General features: G+C 44.8%; 3 protein-coding genes across 7 annotated transcripts in view; 1 reads left to right on the top strand and 2 right to left on the bottom strand.

Moving 5' to 3' along the window:
* Positions 1-10,730, top strand: part of CYFIP2 (cytoplasmic FMR1 interacting protein 2) — a 132,221-nt gene extending 121,491 nt beyond the window's left edge. For all 5 annotated transcript variants that reach the window (XM_050793900.1, XM_050793897.1, XM_050793899.1 and 2 more), the window contains exons 28-31: positions 580-674; positions 6,731-6,969; positions 8,065-8,212; positions 10,339-10,730. In XM_050793900.1, the coding sequence (XP_050649857.1) occupies positions 580-674; positions 6,731-6,969; positions 8,065-8,212; positions 10,339-10,506 (650 nt within the window). In that variant the 3' untranslated portion in view covers positions 10,507-10,730. The remainder of the gene's footprint in view (positions 1-579; positions 675-6,730; positions 6,970-8,064; positions 8,213-10,338) is intronic.
* MED7 (mediator complex subunit 7) overlaps positions 1-19,758 on the bottom strand; it is a 437,050-nt gene that overhangs the window by 253,049 nt on the left and 164,243 nt on the right. The gene's annotated exons all lie outside the window — the stretch shown is intronic.
* The window catches only part of FNDC9 (fibronectin type III domain containing 9), a 110,726-nt gene that overhangs the window by 44,120 nt on the left and 46,848 nt on the right, over positions 1-19,758 (bottom strand). The gene's annotated exons all lie outside the window — the stretch shown is intronic.

Genomic DNA, 19,758 nt, shown 5'->3' with positions numbered 1-19,758 from the left:
TAGCTGACCAGCGTTTGAACCTTATTTTCACTTCCTAATCCCAGTCAACTCAGATCTAGTCAGCAGGGGAGAAGGTTAAAGCTTTGGACACCTATTGAATAACCACAGAATCACGAATTGGAAGATGAACCCAGCCACCTGCATTGAGCCTACTGACCACATGACTGACCAGACAGACTCTGAAGCCTGTTATCTTTGATTCTGTCATTCATTCTAATTCTTCAACAAATTCCTTATAAGATTATAGAAATGACACTCCAGGCCCTGTCCCTTGTTCCTTCTAAAATATCTCTAGTTTAGTGGTATCTAGGCTTGGAATTTAAATATATGTATATTAATATATTAAACCACTCAACTAGAGATATTCTAGAAGGCAGACGATTCCATTGTTGGACAAATCATAGAACATTTTTCCTTGAAAACACTGCTCGCACTTTCCAGAACGAAGGAGAGCGGTGCCACACACTCCATTCCATTTTTGGAATGCAGATACATCATCAGGTCCTTTGAGAGTTTTTCCTTCCCCAGTTGCCCCATGTGCCCTGAGTCTCATTTTCTGCTCTGTGACTCCTTTTGCAGAGGGGGAGCGCCTGGAGGTCCGGATGAAACGTCTGGAAGCCAAGTATGCCCCACTCCACCTGGTCCCTCTGATCGAGCGGCTGGGGACCCCTCAGGTACCAATCTTATATGATGAATGGGCTCTGATCACTGACAGGAACTTGAAGGCATTCGACCAAACCCCCTCATTGTACAGGTCAGAAAACTGAGGCTCAGAGAAGGGAAGAGAATGTCCAATACCCCAAAACTGGTTAATATTGATAGCAACAACAGGTCTGGAATGAGATTTGCTGACTCTCAGGCCTGAGTGTTTCTTCAGTACCCTGTATCGTATATCCTGCCAACAAGTCGTCTGCTTATTTAAACAAGTATCTACTGTGTCCCTGCTAGATATCAAGAATCTGTTACTTTGTCTCTAAAAGTTAAAACTCCACATACTCTGTGAGCCAGCAGTTCACTTCTGGATATTTTTGCTAAAGGAACACTAGATGCTTATGTAACATTGTTTGTTAAAGCAAAAACTAGAAACAACCCAAACATCTAATAGTAAAGCATTGATTAAATAAAATGCTAAGTTATTGCATATTACGTATGTACTTAATACATAATGAAAAGGCAAAATTAGATCTTGATGCATCAGTGTGGATAGATCATAAGCACAGTCGATTGGATGAAGCAAGTTGCACTACAGTTCACGCAGGATGATGCGTTTTTTTGTTTTTTTTGTTTTTTTTTTTTTTTTTTTGAGACGGAGTCTCGCTCTGTCGCCCAGGCTGGAGTGCAGTGGCGCAATCTCAGCTCACTGCAAGCTCCGCCTCCCGGGTTCACGCCATTCTCCGGCCTCAGCCTCCCGAGTAGCTGGGACTACAGGCGCCCGCCACTGCGCCCGGCTAATTTTTTCTATTTTTAGTAGAGACGGGGTTTCACCATGGTCTCGATCTGCTGACCTTGTGATCCGCCCGCCTCGGCCTTCCAAAGTGCTGGGATTACAGGCGTGAGCCACCGCGCCCGGCCGATGATGCGTTTTTTTAAATGCACACAACAAAACCATATAAAACTCTTCTGAAAATGTCTGGAATGACGTCTACCTAGTTTATCATGGTGGCAACCTCTGAAGAGAGATGAGATAGAATAGAGTGGGAGAGAAAGAAGACTTCAGCCTTTTCTGTAGTGTTCTAATAAAGGTGAATGAGCTCATATGTTATTCTGTACTTGTTAAAAACCAGTACTAGTCACGATGAACATCAAGATGAGTAAGACAAGACCCCTGCCTTCAGAGAATTCAGATTATGCAGGGAGCAGGAGGAAAGAGACATGGGGGGAAAGTGGAGAAACAAAAGGCGTGTGCTGTCACCTTTCAAGTTGATTTAAGCAAGCTTCACGTTTTATGGGCGCAGGCAGGGGAAGAATTCAGGAAGAAGAGAAACAGGGTATTCTAGTGAGACAAGCCAATGCCAACTGTTTAAGAGATTTAGGATTGAAAGTCGCTGTTGAACTTGCATTCCGGCGGTCCTCTCTGGTGTTCTCACCAAGGGCAGAAGGACTCAAATCCTCAGCAGAGGGCAGAAGGTGGCCTCTCTTCTGGCAAAACATGGTAAGTATTTTTGGAGCGCAATGCAGAGCCTCATCTGCACAAACGTCACACTGAGGAAGCCACCCCAGCCCAGCCCCCGCATGCCACCAACCTCCTTCTGAAAATGGTGATTAAAAGCTAATGGTGGTGCCGTGCGCAGTGGCTCATGCCTGTAATCCCAGCACTTTGGAAGGCCAAAGCAGGCGGATCACCTCAGGTCAGAAGTTCGAGACCAGCCTGGCCAACATGGTGAAACCCCAACTCTACCAAAAACACAAAAATTAGCTGGGCACGGTTGCAGGCACTTGTAATCCCAGCTACATGGGAGGCTGAGGCAGGAGAATCACTTGAACCTGGGAGGCAGAGGTTGCAGTTAGCTGAGATCGTGCCACTGCACTCCAGCCTGGGCAACAGAGCGAGACTCCATCTCAAAAAAAAAGCAGCTAATGGTGGTTGGGTTCTTTAACTCACCACAGAGAGAACTCAGATACTGTAGAGCACACACATTTTCTTTTTTGGCCTGCAGAGGCTAAACAGAGGAGATCCTCTCCAGTGATTTCCTTTTAGGGAGAAAACCCAGTGAGTGACACGTGAATGTGTCTGCTCCCCACGGCTGCTGTCATCCTGCAGGCATCCGCCTCTCACTCCAAAGTCTGGCATATGTTTCCACTTAGAGGACTGTGAATTCCTTCCCTGTTCTGGTGAACACCATTTCCTTGGGACTGATAGAAATCTCAGTCTGTCAAATGCTGAGTGTTTAACAAACAAAAGCCTAGACATTCTGTGGGACAGGAAGTGCTAGTTTTCTAAGTCCTCCATTCCTCAAGAAATAGTCCAAAACTTAGTCATTCCATGAACCAAAGAAAAGTTAACAAAATATTAACTTCCGAGATGGTTTGGGCACAGGGTACTCGTAAGATATCTAGGAGGTGACAGAGGAAGTCTGCAACCTATTTAAAGCCGGGAAGCTTGAGCAGTATTGCATTCTTTGCATTTGTTTGAGACAAATTGAAGTGGCCTGGTTTGTTGCCCCACACTATCATGGAAGAAAAACTTGGAGCCGGAGGAGGTTAAAAGACAGGGATCCTTGTCCTAACTCCACCCCTAAATTATCTAGTGCAAGCCATTTTTCTCAATCTTTATTTTACCATCTATGTAATGAGATCATAGCTGCTTTACCTGCCTTTCTTGATTGTTATGATGAGCAAATAATAGAAGCATAAGAATTCAAAAAACATCGAGTTTTTTGAGAAGGAATATTGTTATATATTCCTTCTGAAAGTTATAGAGAAGGAATATTGAGATTATTTCGGCACAGCTTCACAAATGTTTTCTCTATCCCCTTGTTAAACTCACATAAGGGCAGAAAGAGAAAAACTCCCCACTGAGGGGAATAGAAAAGAAATGGATAAAAGCCATGTTAAACCCTCCCCTCCCTACATAACACCAAACTGCAAATTGAGGGTGTTCGCAGGAAGTGATCTATAAAGCACGTTTTCAAAGCAAAGAGAAAATGACAGACATACCAAAAGACAAGACATGAAAGAAAGTTCACAACATAAAAAAATACAATGTTAACACACACGGAAAAGTATCTGGCCTTACCAGTAATCAATGAAATGCACATTCAAAGAATGAGGTAAAATTTTTCATCTCAAGTTGACAAAGACTATTTCTGAATGGATTATTATTGTTATATTATTATTATTATTATTATTATGACAGGGTCTTTTCCTGTCACCCAAGCTGGAGTGCAGTGACGCAATCATAGCTCACTGCAGCCTCAGCCTCCCAGGCTCAAGCAATCTTCCTGCCTCAGCCTCCTGAGAAGCTGGGATGACAGGCACACAACACCATATCTGGATAATTTTTTTATTTTTAGAGAGATGAGGTGTCACTGTGTTGCCCAGTCTGGGATACAGGAGTATTCATGAGGGTACAAGGAACAGGCTTCACACAGGTGAATGCACATGGATCAACTTTCCTTAAGAATAGTTTGCCACTGTATAGCAGATGCCTTTTAAAATATTTATACTCATTGACCCTTCAGTTAGTAAATATTCATCCTAACAAAATGCTCATTCACAGCTCACAGGATGTTATGTATAAGGATGGTGGGCTGGGCATGGTGGCTCACACCTGGAATCTCAGCACTTTGGGAGGCCAAGGTGGGTGGATCACCTGAGGTCAGGAGTTTGAGACCAGTCTGGCCAACATAGTGAAACCCCATCTCTACTAAAAATACAAAAATTAGCCGGGTATGGTGGCCCATGCCTGTGATCCCAGATACTCAGGAGGCTGAGGCAGGAGAATCACTTGAACCCGGGAGGTGGAGGTTGCAGTGAGCCCAGATGGCGCCACTGCACTCTGGCCTGGGCAGCAGAGTGAGACTCTGTCTCAAATATTTAAAAAAAAAAAAAAAAAAAAAAAGATGGTGTCTTTAGCATTGTTCATAATTTTGAGTTTGTTAACAATTTAAGATAACCTAAGTATATAAGACTAAATGAATTATATCAATGGCCATTAAATGTAGCCATTCCTTCATAATATTGAAGGAAATGAGTTATTTTAAGAACGCTTATCTCTGGGTAATGAGGTTTATGAAATATTTTTATTTCCTTAGAACTTTTTCTTTTTTTCCTAACCACTCCATTAGGCCATCAGGAAAGGACAAACACATTTCAAAGGAAAGGGAGAAAGCTCCTGTGGCAGTCAAGGCCCTTTTCATTGGCTGTAGTGGGTGGGGGCACCAGAGTTCAAAGTCTGTCCGCAGATTTATAACCTCAGTGGCCAATTTTTCTATTCCCCCTTCCAGGACTGTCTGACCCTGAGGACTGATTCAAATTAGCCAAATGCACAGTCGATTAATTAGTAAACCAGAACTCTGTATGCATTAATTGGCAAAAGAATATGCATGGCTTGAGAACAAATTGGGGTCTTTTATTTACTGAGCATCTCTCCTGTACTAGACTCTCTTTCTGAAATGGGGAGCCCTTTCTGGGGCCAAATAGAACAGAGTAAGAACAAATAAAGAGAATACAAACAGACTCAAACACAGGCTCAGGATTTTTTTTTTTTTTTTTTTTTTTTTTTTTTTTTTTTTTTAAACACAAGAGATATTTCTAGCTAACTGTGGCAATCTCAGCGACTCTCCCTCGGCTCCCAAGCTGTTCCTGCCAATGAAATCAAGATGAGTCACTGGGAATCAGGGTTCCCTCTCCTTCGTGTTTAAAACACACATTGGCAAACTGCTTCTCCAATTCATCTTTTTCCTAGATTTCTTTCAGTTCGTAGTTGTCATGACAACTGTACTCATGGTCCACATTTATAACAGACTCCTGCCTTGGTGTTTCCCGATTTCCTTTCCTTCATGGGTTCACTTAAAGGTCACCCTCTTCCTGGGGGCCTCCAGGGAGGCGGCTTCCGGGGGAGGTCAGGCAGGTGCCTCCCAGCCACCCTGTAAAATGGCTCCTTGGGGAAACCTCCCACTGGGGAGCTGATTCCATGAGTCCCCTGTGGATCTCTCAGAGTCAGAAGCCTGCCTTTTTTAGCTTTGTTCACAGATTTGGAGACCTTACTTTAACCTCCAATTTTAACATTTACCTTACTTTGCAGATAGCTTTCAGGACCTCTACCCCTACATGGTTTGACTCATAACATGTGTAGTAATGTGTCTGACATCTAGCCTGTCTAGCCAGCTGCTTATTAGATGTGCAGTAGCCAGAACCCAGATGAAAGGCCAGTTTACGTTATTAATAGAGGTCATTTGTAACTGTCAAGCACTTCTAGAGGAAATAATTATCTGAAGTCATGGGCAAGTTTTAACAGTAACATATGTTCATTGTAGCACATTCAACTGTACAGAAGTATTTAAAGTCAAGAGTGACAATCCCACTCATTTCTCCAAGCCCATCTGTTCCCGCAACTGATGTTAGTCCTTCTAAAATATGCTTTACACGTACACACATCACACATACTTTCATCTGTCCGATTGTACATTGTCAATGTTTTTAAGTAGAATTGTAGTATACATTCGTTTCTGCAATTTACTCTGTTTACTTTACAACTTAACCAATAGAGCTAGACTACTGGGTCAAATGTGAGCTTTGACACTCACTGGCTGCCTCTCTGAACCTTAGTTTCTTCATCTGTAAAATGGGGACAGTAATGGCATCTACCTCACGGGATGGAATGGAGTCAGTATATATCAAGTGCTTAGAACAGGGCCTTATGCTTTACTACCCACACTCAGAAAGCATAAGCTAGTAGTAGTTACAGTAGAAGCAGTAGTACTACTAGTGGTATCATGTCAGTCTTTTCAATGGCTATCCAGCATTCATGACGTGGGTAAATCATAATTTTAAAAATTAATCCGCTACTGATTGTGCCTGGATTTTACTTAACACCAGTAAGACTTACCGTGAAACTTCCCTGCTGTTGCATTCAGGATCATCAAGTTTGTGCCCTGCTCTGAACAAGACCAGTTCTGGTGAATTCATTCCAGGTGCAGCCAGCTTCAGAGTTTGGGAATCTCTGGTGGGAGGTGGCAGATGGGCTCTCAGATGTGGATAGAAGGTGTATGTGCCCTTCCATTTCCAGCAAATCGCCATCGCTCGCGAGGGTGACCTTCTGACCAAGGAGCGGCTGTGCTGTGGCCTGTCCATGTTTGAGGTCATCCTGACCCGCATTCGGAGCTACCTGCAGGACCCCATCTGGCGGGGCCCGCCGCCCACCAATGGCGTCATGCACGTCGATGAGTGTGTGGAGTTCCACCGGCTGTGGAGCGCCATGCAGTTCGTCTACTGCATCCCTGTGGGAACCAACGAGTTCACAGCTGAGTGAGTACCCGCCAGAGAGGGCAGGGTTACCCCCAGTCTGCCTGTGCTCCTGCAGGTCATGGGGCTGCCAGAGTTCAGCCAGAAACTTGGGCAGGGGGTAGGGGTGGTTGGCCAACAACTACTTTGTTGGGTGTGTTGAGCTGACTGCATGGGCAAGAAAGAGCCCAGTAAGGGTTTGATAGTAAGACCCTCACTGCCTGCCTCACCCCCACTACACTGTACCACTAGACAATGAGGAACCTTTAGGAGTCCTTAGAGCAGACAGCAGAGCTAGTTCTTACTGCACTCACCCAGCTACATAGCGAGGACAGAGTGGAAAGGCAGACAAGGCCTCCCCTCCGGCAGCCAAGAGCTCTAGGAAAAAGGTGTGGGAAGAGGAGGCTTCCCCAAGAAAGTGGTGTTGGTGAAGCTGTCTCAGAGCAGTGCTGGCCTGCAGGCTTCCAGTGCAGGGATGGGGAACTGGGGACACCCGCCCGGGTTGGGCTGCTGCTTGAGGACAAGAGAGACAGCTGAAAGATGACTCTACTGCCATCCAAACTGCCCAGGTCTCTTGAGAGTTGGGGCCTGCAGTCGGAGCTTTGTCAGAACCAAAAGGACTCAGCCTCGACCCCAGCAGCATCTGCCCCCCATGGCCTTTCCCTTCCCTCTCAGCCTGCTTCTGGCCAGTTGGCCTCCTGGTTTGAAATGGCCCCTCTGCCCCTGGGTGTTCCTTCAGCTCCTTTAGAGTCAAGACAGATTCTCCTTTGACCTGCACAGAGTAATCAGCCACATACATCTCAAGGGCTGGGTGGATTTTTTCCTTACAAATTCAGAGCTTCTTAAGAGCTGTTTTTTGTTTTGTTTTATTTTTTAACATTAGTGATGCAAACAGGCTCACACCTCTTTGTGACCGGAAGGACTTACGACATAACTACCATCCCTGCAACTAATGAACCCCCCCTCACAGCTTCCTTTGTACCCATTTTATAGATTAAGAGACTTGGCCCAAAGACAGGCCTGCTTAGTAGCTGTACTCCTGGCCCAAGATGAGGCGCCCTCCCTCCCTGCCCTCCTCCGCCACCTCCCTCTCCAGCTGCTTCCTCCCCCTGCTCCTAGGCAGTGTTTCGGCGATGGCTTGAACTGGGCTGGTTGCTCCATCATCGTCCTGCTGGGCCAGCAGCGTCGCTTCGACCTGTTCGACTTCTGTTACCACCTGCTCAAAGTGCAGAGGCAGGACGGGAAGGATGAAATCATTAAGAATGTGGTAAGCAGGCTGGTGGCCGAGGCCTGGGAGGTGGGGCTGGGCTGACAACCAGGCTTTCACCAGAAAAGCAGGGGAAGAGCTGCTTGTGAAGGCCAGCTCCCCACACCGCAAGTACAAAGATACTACTGCTTAGAAGAAGCCATGAGTCACCCGCTCATCACTTACTGCCATGAATCAGTTCACCCCGAAGGGCAGGGCTGGGCTCCAGACCGGGAGTGCATCTCCCCTGTCCCAGTAGACTCTGCTGATACCAGTTTCTCACCTGTACAAATATTCACCAAATACCAGAGCTGTGCGGGCACCTGGATGGGGTAGGTACTGGCATGGGGTGAGCTAGGCTGCTGTGGGAAGGGAGAGAAGGACCCTTAAACCAGGCTGCGGGCAGAGAAAGCTTCCCAGGAGAGGGAGGCTGTGTCTGGGCTGAGTCCAGAATGGCCCGCAGCAAAGAACCAAGCAGCGAAGGCGGTATGGGGCAGGGAGGATGCTCCAGACAGAGCAACGGTGACAGCAGAGGCACTGAGGCACGAAGGCGGATCGAAGGGTGGGTCTCAGGGACCCAGTGAGAGGAGAGGGTAGAAGCCACCTCACAAAGGGCTTTAAAAAAAATACACATAAATAGTTTCAATGGTAATTTTCTGTATATGATTCAGTGGCATGAAGTATACTTAAGTATTGTATAACCATTCCCACCATCCATCTCCAGAGATTTTTTCATTTTCCCCAACTGAAGCTCTGGGCCCATTAAAAAATAACTCCCCATCTTCTCCCTAGCCCCTGGTAACCATCATTCTACTTTCTCTATGCATTCGACTACTCTAGGTACCTCATCTAAGTAGAATCATACAGTATTTGTCTTTCCGTGACTGGCTTATTTTAGTTAGCGTATCCTCAAGGTTCATCCATGTTGTAGTGTGTGTTCAAATTTCCATCCTTTTTTAATATTTCACTGTGTATATAGACCATGTTGTGTTTGTCCACTCAGGTTGCTGTCACCTTTTGGCTATTTTTGAAAATGGTTAATTTTGGCTACTATGAAACATGTGTGTACAAATAACTCTACAAATTTCTGCTTTCCATTCTTTTAAGTATATACCCAGAAGTGGAATTGCTGGATCGTATGGTAATTCTATGTTTAATTTTTTTAGAAATTGCCATTCTGTTTTTCATAGTGTCTGCTCAATTTTACATTCTCACCAGCAGTAGACAAGAGTTCCAATTTCTCCACATCGTCACCACTTACTCTTTAATAGTCATCCTGATGAGTGAAAAAAGTTATCTTGTTATGGTTTTGATCTGAATTTCCCTAATGGCTGTCAATGCTGAGTGCTGTATTCATGTGTTATTTGCCATTTGTGTATCTTCTGTGGAAAAATGCCTATTCATGTCCTTTGTCCATTTTTTTAATTCATTTTTGTTGAGTTCAAGTTCTTTACGTATTCTAGATATTACTTATCAGATCTGATTCGTGATTATTTTCTATTTTATGGGTTGCCTTTTCATTCTGATGGTGTCTCTTTGATGCACGAAAGTTTTCAATTTCGATGTAATGCAACCCTTTGCCTTTGCTTTTGATGTCATATCCCAAGATATTATTGCCAAATCCAGTATCATAAAAATTTTCCCCTGTGTTCTAAGAATTTCAGTTTTAACTCTCATGGTTAGGTCTCTGATCCATTCTGAGTTAATTTTTGTATATGGTATAAGGAGGTAAGGGTCAAATGTTATTTTTCATGTGGGTATCCATTTTTCCCAGCACCTTTTGTTGAAAAGGCTGTTTCTGCCATTGAACAGTCTTAGCACCCTTGTTGAAAATCATTTGATCGTATGTGTAGTAGTGTATTTCTGGGCTCTCTATTCTGTTTTATTCATCTGTATGTCTACCTTTATGCCAGTGCCACACTGTTGATTATTGTAGCTCTGTAGATTGCTTTAAAACTTGGAGAGGGTTTTTATGGGTCCAGTTAACACTTGATTGTCAGATCCAGGGGATTCTATAAAAGGACTTTAAGAAGGTGACATGATCACTGATGCAGGGTACACTGTACCTCACTGACTTCTCCTGTTACTCCCTCTTTCCACCCCCACCTTTGTCCTGCCCTAACTTGAACATCCCCTTCCTTCTGTAGCCCCTGAAGAAGATGGCCGACCGGATCAGGAAGTACCAGATCTTGAACAATGAGGTTTTTGCCATCCTGAACAAGTACATGAAGTCTGTGGAGACAGACAGTTCCACTGTGGAGCATGTGCGCTGCTTCCAGCCGCCCATCCACCAGTCCTTGGCCACCACTTGTTAAGCAGTAGGTCCTGCAGACGCTCTTCTGGAGGAAGAGAAGTAGGAGAGAGAAAGCCACAGCCAGCCTGCCACAGGATCCAACTGGACAACGTGTGGGATGGACCTGGAAACAAGCACCTCCCCAAACACATCACCACTCCCTAGGGCGGGGCCTGTGCATGCTCTCCCATGACATCTCCATGCTGGTTTCTTCATAGCATAAATGAAAAAAAAAAAAAAAGGAAACAGGGCAGTGTGTGCTTTTTCTTTTCTCCCTGCTGAACTATATTAAGAACTCCTAGTTTCACCCTTTCTCCATCCCATCGTCGCACCCATCTGTGGTTGCTTCCCAAGACCGCCTCCCAAGATGGACACCTCCTACCCAGTGCCCATGTGTGACCCCAGGACTCAAGTCTCAGACTGTGAACACAGATGTGGCCATGCCCAGAGATGCCAGCCTGGCCAGAAGGGCATGCCTCAGCTTACTACTTCATCTCTCCTGGTTCCCTCCATGTAGTACCCTGGGTGGCAACTTCTCCCACTCTGGGTACCAGGGATTCTACCACATAGGCTTCCCAAAGCCCCATTCCAACTCCCTTCTCTCAGGGAAGTCCTAGAGAGAGGTCCAAAAAGCATTCACAGCTGTATCACACTCCATGCAGGTAAGGTAGGAGACTGGTCAGGCCTGCTGTGGGGAAGCGGTATGTGTGAACACAGCCAGAAATGTCATAGTCCAAACAGGATGCTTTCAGGCCATCTCAGCTGCTTGATGGTGAGATGGTTCCCTTATTCCTATGGGAAAGGCTTAGCATTGGGCCACACAGGGGAAGCAGCTTTGAACAAATCAATCATAGCACTGCCTACAGCATTAGCCAGTGACCAAATTACGGGCCACTTCTTGGCACAGAAATGCTTATCAAGGAACATTTCCACAAGAAATAAAATATTAAGGGGTTATTTCCACAGAGGCCCAAAAAGTCTTGGAAACAGAGGTGAGGAGGAGTAATAATAATTGTCAATGAGCTTTTAATACCAAGATATGCCCCCTGTTCCCGAAGAAGAGTCTTCTTTTAGGGAATCAGGACTTCCATTGTCCTAGAAGCTGAAAGATTCTTGGAACATTTTAGCTTTTACTCTCAACTTGCTGTTCTCTTTACATTCCTTAAGTTAGACTTTGGGGTGTGACTTCCCTCCCAGGGGTAACATTTACTTCCATTTTCTAGACCGAACCAAAAGTCTTCTGCAAAATCTCCCACCGAGTGTGATGAGACCATTGAGAAGGATAAAAGCCTTTAGGATATAAATTTCTTGTTACAGAGCATGTCATTGTCAAAGCAAATCTGTGGCCCTGAGGTTTTAAGAATATCAAATGTGACATTTGATATTTCTCCAGCCCTGGGAAGTAAGATGGTTAGAAATGGTTGCCTTAATCAAATGGTCCCATTTTTAACCCCAAAGGAAGTGCCCACAGCAAGAGGCTTGCGTGATGCACTTATGTCCTCCAGTGAGGAAAGGTGGGGCCACATGTGAAAGGCCCCTTAGGTCAGATCCTGAGAGTAGCACATTTGAGTGCAGATTCCTGGAACCCACCTCAAACCTACTAATTCTGAATCTCTGGGAATAGGGCCAGGAAGTCTGCCCTTTCTACAAGCTACCCAAGTTATTATGTTGCACATCAATGTTTGGGAACCACTGCTGTAAGGGAATCATTCTGGTCACCTTGAGCTTTGAGCTACCACTAAGCCATGAAAGAAAATACATACAGGGAAGAGAGAAGGGAGGAGATTGCAAGTAGAAACTGGCAGATCCTCCTCTCTGGAGGTACCACCTTCTATTCTGATTTCTGACTTTTCCTTCTTGATGACCATAGATATGTTCCAGAGGCAGAAGAGAGAGATTACCCCACATGGCAGAGAACATGCTTTCAAAACATATAGAATGTCAAAGTTCCAGATCCTTCTACATCTTTAGTCCTGTCTGAGGTTGGTAGCTGCCTTTCTGTAGCTGATAGATGGCTAGAGTTCCATCCAAATCCCTGACCACGACTTCGTGGAGATTTGAATTATCTATTTGATGAGATATTTATTTCAATAACCCACCTCTCTCACCCCACATTTATATCCCTAAATTTGACCCTCTGGGCCGAGTCATATTGCCTTCAGGAGACTTGATCCCAGTAGATTGAGGTCTTCCCTTTCAGCAGAAAGATTTATTTCCCTGGCTTGCCAGTGGCACTGATTTCCTAACACCCAATGAGTTTAATATTCTTCCTCCCTGGCATTACTGCCCAAGCCTCTTTTGATTTTTTATTTTATGTGTGTCTAATGACCAGGAAAAAAATAAAGCTTAGGTTTTAAAAAGTTTTAAAAAAAATCTGTTTCAGAAACTGTCAAATGTACCATATTTGTATTAAGAATTGTTGGGAATTTTTGTACAATGAATTTACATTTATTTATGGTGACTTATATTTACGCTTGTGATCAAATAATGATGTTAAATTCTTAAATCATATTTGCTATGCAGCTAAAGATGATATTTTGATTTGTATTTTGGGGGTACCTGTGTTGAGTTGATAAACATTTCCATCTTCATTAAAACTGCTTCCAAACTAGTAAAACCAGCAACTTGGTCTTGATTCCTGGTCCTATTCTAATCCTCATTGACCTGTGGAAGGCCATAATAAAACTAATTACTAAGAAAACAACCTAAAAGAGAATGAAAGAAAAATATAGGTTACTGCACACCAAACTAATGGCTTTGCTTGCTTTCCCACGTGGGAAATTACATCTTTACAAATTGAGCCTCACATTTCACATTAGCACCAGCTTTCCTAAAGGTCATCCACTAAAATGAGTCCTAGGGCTGTTTCCTCTTCTGTCAAGTTGGACAAGATGATCTTTTCTAGCTCTGATATCCTGATTCTAGGTAATTTCCCACTGGTGCACTTTGAGAGGTCTACTTCATACAACATCTTTCTCAACCTATGTCATCACCTCATCAAATTGCCATCACAACGAGTCATATTTGAGCTAGTGTAGTGGGAATACTGTTAGTCTTGAGATACTCAGTGAAAAAAGGGTTCCAAAGAAGATAAATTTGGGAAACACTTCATGCTCTTTTCCCCATGAAGATCCAAAAGACTGAGGAGTCCTGCAGAACCTTATCAGTCTGGATTAACAACCTATCTCCTAGATGGTTTTATTAGTCTGTTTTCACACTACTGATAAACACATATCCACGACTGGGAAGGAAAGAGGTTTAATTGGACTTACAGTTCCACTTGGCTGGGGAGGCCTCAGAATCATGGCAGGAGGGGAAAGGCACTTCTTACATGGTGGCAGCAAGAGAAAAACAAGGAAGAAGCTAAAGCGGAAACCCCTAATAAACCCATCAGATCTCATGAGACTTATTCACTATCACGAGAATAACACAGGAAAGATGGGTTCCCCATGATTCAGTTACCTCCCCCTGGGTCCCTCCCACAACACATGGAAATTCTGGGAGCTACAAGTTGAGATTTGGGTGGGGACACAGCCAAGCCATATCCTTCTGCCCCTCGCCCCTCCAAATCTCATGTCCCCACCTTTCAAAACAAATCATGCCTTCCCAACAGTCCCCCAAAGTCTTAATTCATTTCAGCATTAACCCAAAGTCCACAGTCCAAAGTGACATCTGAGACAAGGCAAGTCCCTTCTGCCTACAAGCCTGTAAAATCAAAAGCAAGCTAGTTACTTCCTAAATACAATGGGGGTACAGGTATTGGGTAAATACAGCCATTCCAAATGGCAGAAATTGGCCAAAACAAAGGGGTTACAGGCCCCACGCAATTCCAAAATCCAGCAGGGTGGTCAAATTTTAAAAATCCAAAATGATCTCCTTTGAATCCAGGTCCCACATGCTGGTCACACCGATGCAAGAGGTGGGATCCCTGGTCTTGGGCAGCTCCACTCCTGTAGCTTTGCAGGGTACAGCCTCCCTCCTGGCTGCTTTCATGGGCTTACGTAGAGTGTCTGCAGCTTTTCCATGTGCACAGTGCAAGCTGCTGGTGGATCTACCATTCTGGTGTCTGGAGGATGGTGGATCTCTTCTCACAGCTCCACTAGGCAGTACCCCAGTAGGAACTCAGTGTGGCAGCTCCAACCCATTTCCCTTCTGCATTGCCCTAGCAGAGGCTCCATGAGGGCCCCACTCCTGCAGCAAACTTTTGCCTGGGCACCCAAGAGTTTCCATATATCTTCTGAAATCTAGGTGGAAGTTACCAAACCTCAGTTCTTGACTTCTGTGCACCCACAGGCTCAACACCATGTGGAAGCTATCAAGGCTTGGGGCTTCCACCCTCTGAAGCCACAGCCAAGCTCTATATTGGCCCCTTTCAGCCATGGCTGGAGCGGCTGAGACATAGGGCACCAAGTCCCTAGATGGCACTCACAGCATGCGGACCCTGGGCCCAGCCCACAAAACCACTTTTTCCTCCTGGGCCTCCGAGCCTGTGATGGGAGGGGCTGCCATGAAAGTCTCTGACATGGCCTGGAGACATTTTCCTCATGGTCTTGGGGATTAACATTAGGCTCCTTGCTACTTATGCAAATTGCTGCAGCTGGCTTAAATTTCTCCTCAAAAAATGGACTTTTCTACTGCTTTGTGAGGCTGCAAATTTTCTGAACTTCTATGCTGTTTCCCTTTTAAAATGGAATGCTTTTAACAGCACCCAAGGCACCTTTTGAATGCTTGCTGCTTAGAAATTTCTTCTACCAGATATCCTAAATTGTCTCTCTCAAGTTTGAAGTTCCAAAAATCTCTAGGGCAGGGCAAAATGCCATCAGTCTCTGCTAAAGCATAGCAAGAGTCACCTTTGCTCCAAGAAGTTTGTCATCTCCATCTCAGACCACCTCAGCCTGGACCTTATCGCTCATATCACTATCAACATTTTTGTCAAAGCTATTCAAGTATCTAGGAGGTTCCAAACTTTCCCACATTTTCTTGTCTTCTGAGTCCTCCAAACTGTTCCAACCTCTGCCTGTTACCCAGTTCCAAAGTCACTTCCACATTTTTGGGTATCTTTTCAGCAATGCCCAACTCCCAAGTTTACTGTATTAGTCAGTTTTCACACTGTTTGCTGATAAACATATATCCGAGACTGAAAAGAAAAAGAGGTTTAATTGGACTTACAGTTCCACTTGGCTGGGGAGCCCTCAGAATCATGGCAGGAGGTGAAAGGCACTTCTTACATGGTGAAAGCAAGAGAAAAATGAGGAAGAAGCAAAAGTAGAAAACCCTGATAAATCCATCAAATCTTCTGAGACTCATTCACTATCATGAGAACAACAGGGGAAAGACTGGCCCCCATGATTCAATTACTTCCCACTGGATCCCTCCCATAACACAGGGGAATTCTGGGAGATACAATTCAAGTTGAGATTTGGGTGGAGACACAGCCAAACCATATCAATGGTCGTTACCTTGGAAACCCCTTTCTCTGCAATGTTAATCATCCTCTCTTGGAACACACTTTGAAAAACATTTGCCTAAGGGTATGCAAATCCATGGTAAGATTTTTTTTAAACTCCCACAGAAGGACCACTGACATGTAGAGAATTATGATACAAGGGCACAATTAGAGAAGCAAGGGCCTGACAGATTATTGAAGGATTTCAGATGGGAAGAGGAAGCATTCTGACAGTGGGAAAGAATACCGTCACTGGGGGTATAAGTGTGCCCAGGGTTATCATAACAAATACTACAAACCAAGTGGTTCAAGCAACAGAAATTCACTCTCTCACAGTTCTAGGGACTGGACATCGATGATCAAGGTGTCAGCAGAGTTGGTTTCTTTCCCCAAGATCTCTCTTCTTGGTTTGTGGGTGACTATCTTTCTCCCTGTGTTTTCACATGGTCTTCACTCTGTATGTGTCTTTCCTTTTTTGTGGTGTGTGTGTGTGTGTGTGTGTGTGTGTGTGTGTGTGTGTGTGTGTGTGTTTTGAGATGGAGTCTTGCTCTGTTGCCCAGGCTGGAGTGCAGTGGTGTGATCTTGGCTCACTGCAACCTCCACCTTCTGGGTTCAGGCAATTCTCTGCCTCAACCTCCCAAGTAGCTGGGATTACAGGTGGCCACCACCATACCCGGCTAATTTTTTTTTTTTTTGTAGAGACGGGATTTCACCATCTTGGCTGGGCTGGTCTTGAACTCCTGACCTTGTGATCCACCCGCCTTGGTCTCCCAAAGTGCTGGGATTACAGGCATGAGTCACTGAGCCTGGCCACTTTTTTTTTTTTTATAAGGAGACCAGTCATATTGGATTACAGCCCACCCTAGTGATCTCATTTTAACTTAATGACCTATTTAGAGACGCTATTTCCAAATACAGCCACATTCTGAGGTACTAAGGGCTAGAACTTGGGGCCTGGGTCGGGGGCAGAGCACAATTTAGCCCAGAACTGCGCTGGGCATGGATCTGGAGAAAGTGTTTTTGGGAGCCTTGGACAGTTTGAAGGCTGGGATGCTATTCCTTTGTGGAACACCCCTTGAACACTCACTATTTACAAGATTAGGGGAAAAAAAGAGGAGAGAAGTATAGGAATATGGTGGAGTAGGAAGGCCAAGGAATCCATCTCCGCACCTATATGACAATCACACCGGCAGAATCTGATACAACTATTTTGGAACTCTGGATTTTATTCAAGGCTTAAAACTTCCAGGGGAAGACTTGGACAGTGAACTACAGTTCATTTTGCTCAACTTCAGCTCTTGGTTCACCAGTTGCTACCCATTCACCACCCTACCTCTCACACCCCACCCCTGCCCCATGGCAGACAGCTGTGCATGTGTTCCTGCATGAGCCAGGGTGGGCAATAAAGACCCTGTCCTCCAAATATCAGGGATCTATGTTCTGATGGCTGATGGTTGATTGCTGCTTCTGATCATGGAGATGTAAGCACCAAGGCAGGCAGCCATTGTCACAAGCCACTCCCCACCCCAGATGAAGCAACTTCCAAGGGATATAAAAGGCTAGTGTTCTTTTTCTTCCCTGTATACGCCCACTTCATTTTTCTCTTTTTCCCTTTTTGGGAGCCAGACATTAAAGATGAGTAAGTTCAAAAACAACTACATAAAAGGAGGAAATTAGGAAGTTACCCTGTATGCACAGGAAAAGGCACAAGCTCAGAAAAGATCTGAGAAGACCTTAAGCTTACACGTCAGGCTGATCGCTAGCATGGAGGCAGCCTACAATGATTAAAAAAACAAACAACAAAACAAAACAAAAAAGACAAAAACAAACAGCAAGACTTGGAGGAAAAGAAAGAACCCGATTTCCAGAAATACCATACTATTAGCTTCCCATGTCCAGTGTTTAACATAATCACAAGGCATACAAGGAAGCAGGAAAGTATAGCTGATTTAAAGGAAGAAAAAAATATAAACTATCCATGAGAAACATTAGATGGTCGAACTACCAAAGACAGAGCCTAAGGGACCCATGGGATATCATTAAATGAACCAATATACTCATTGTGAGAATCTCAAAAGAGAGACAAAGGGCAGAGATATTTTTTGAAGATGTAATAGCCAAAATATTCCCAACTTTAATGAAAGATATGGTTATAAACACCCAAGAAGCTCACTACAAGTAAGATGAATTAAGAAAGACATTCTAATCAAACCACTGAAAGACAAATCTTGAAATTTTTCTCTCTTTCAAGAAGAGAATCTTGAAAGCAGCAAGACAGAAGTGACTCATCAAATACAAAGGATTCTCAGTAAGATTATGAGATTCTCAAACTATGGAGGCCAGAAGGGAAGAGGCTTATATTTCAAAGTGGTAAAAAGAAAAAAAAAAAAAAAAAAGCCAAGATTTTTTCATTTTTTTTCTTTTTTTTTTTTTTTAAAAGAAAAAAACTAACAAGAAGGGTTTCAAGATGGCTGACTAGAGGCATCTAGTACTCTCCTCTTCCACAAAGAACCATCAAACTAGCAGGCAGATAATCACAATTGAATAGACCGTCTAAGAGAGAAGGCTAAAATTCAACGCAGAGGTGATAAGAAACAAGGCAGAAGAAGGAAGCAAAGCAGCCTGCTGGGCTGGAATCAACCAGGAGCCTAGAGATTCCCCAATGTGGTAAAAGGGGAAGTAAGGGTAAGTAAGAGACCCTGGGTGGTCCACATTCCCACTACAGACTCCTGCAATCCTAGCCAAGGGAGAGCCTCACAACCCACGCAGACCCTGAGACTAACATAGGGAGCTGCTTGGAGACCATGAAATGCTATTGCTCCAGAGACAGAACTCACTCTAGGCCCCCACACACACCTTGAGACATAAGCCATGATAACAAAGCACTATTTTGAGAGCCTAGCCCTCATTGGACTGCATTCTTGCCTGGAGCCCAATAGCTCCTACACCTCCATATCCCTGGAGCCCCATTGACATCCCTCTACTGGCAACCAGGTACTACTACTGGCTGCTACTGCCAGGGTCAAAATGCCAGCCATGACTAGCAACCCTGCCACCCCCAGTAGCAGGGCCACCAGTCATTTAAAAGCACACCAAATCAGGGTGTGGTAACTTATACCTGCAATCCCAGTGCTTGAGCAGGAGGGCCGAGTTGGGAAGATTACTTGAGGCCAGAAGTTCAAGACCACCCTGAGCAACATAGCAAGATTCTGTCTTTAAAAAAATAAAGTTAGCTACGCATGGTGGTGTGTACCTACCATTCTAACTACTCAGGGGGCTGAGGCAGGAGAATCACTTGAGCCCAGGAGCTCAAAGTTATAAAGAGCTATGATCACACTACTACACTATAGTCTGAGCAACAAAGCAAGGCCCTCTCTCTGAAAAACTAAAATAAAATATAGCAATAAAATAAGAGCATCCTGAGGAAAGGCTACCCTGTAAATAGCCACCACCTAAGGCCAAAGCATGAGCTCCTCAGGCACCGATTTATGGCTGCTGCCACTTAAACCAACCCCACCCTCCCCAGAAGCAAGGCCATAGTGCAGCTGCCACCTCCACCCAAGCATTCTTCTGGGGGCCTAGGGATCACCCTGCTGCTGCCTATCATAGCCAGCACCTGCACATACCACTGGGGGGCCTAAAGACATGCCTGCCCAGCCTAGCTACATTCCCTGCTCCGTGCCCAAGCACACCATCCAGGGGCCTGGAAGTCACCCTGCCCACCCCCCCCCACCACTGGCATGTGAGTATTCCTTCCAAGGGGCTGAAAAACAGGCTCACCCAACCTGCCACCACCACCACAGCTAGCACCCACCCACATGCCCCACC

This window comes from Macaca thibetana, chromosome 6 (assembly GCF_024542745.1).
Source record: "Macaca thibetana thibetana isolate TM-01 chromosome 6, ASM2454274v1, whole genome shotgun sequence".
NCBI lineage: Eukaryota > Metazoa > Chordata > Mammalia > Primates > Cercopithecidae > Macaca > Macaca thibetana.
Note: the sequence above shows the minus strand (reverse complement) of the source record. Positions and strands in the feature narration are given on the sequence as shown.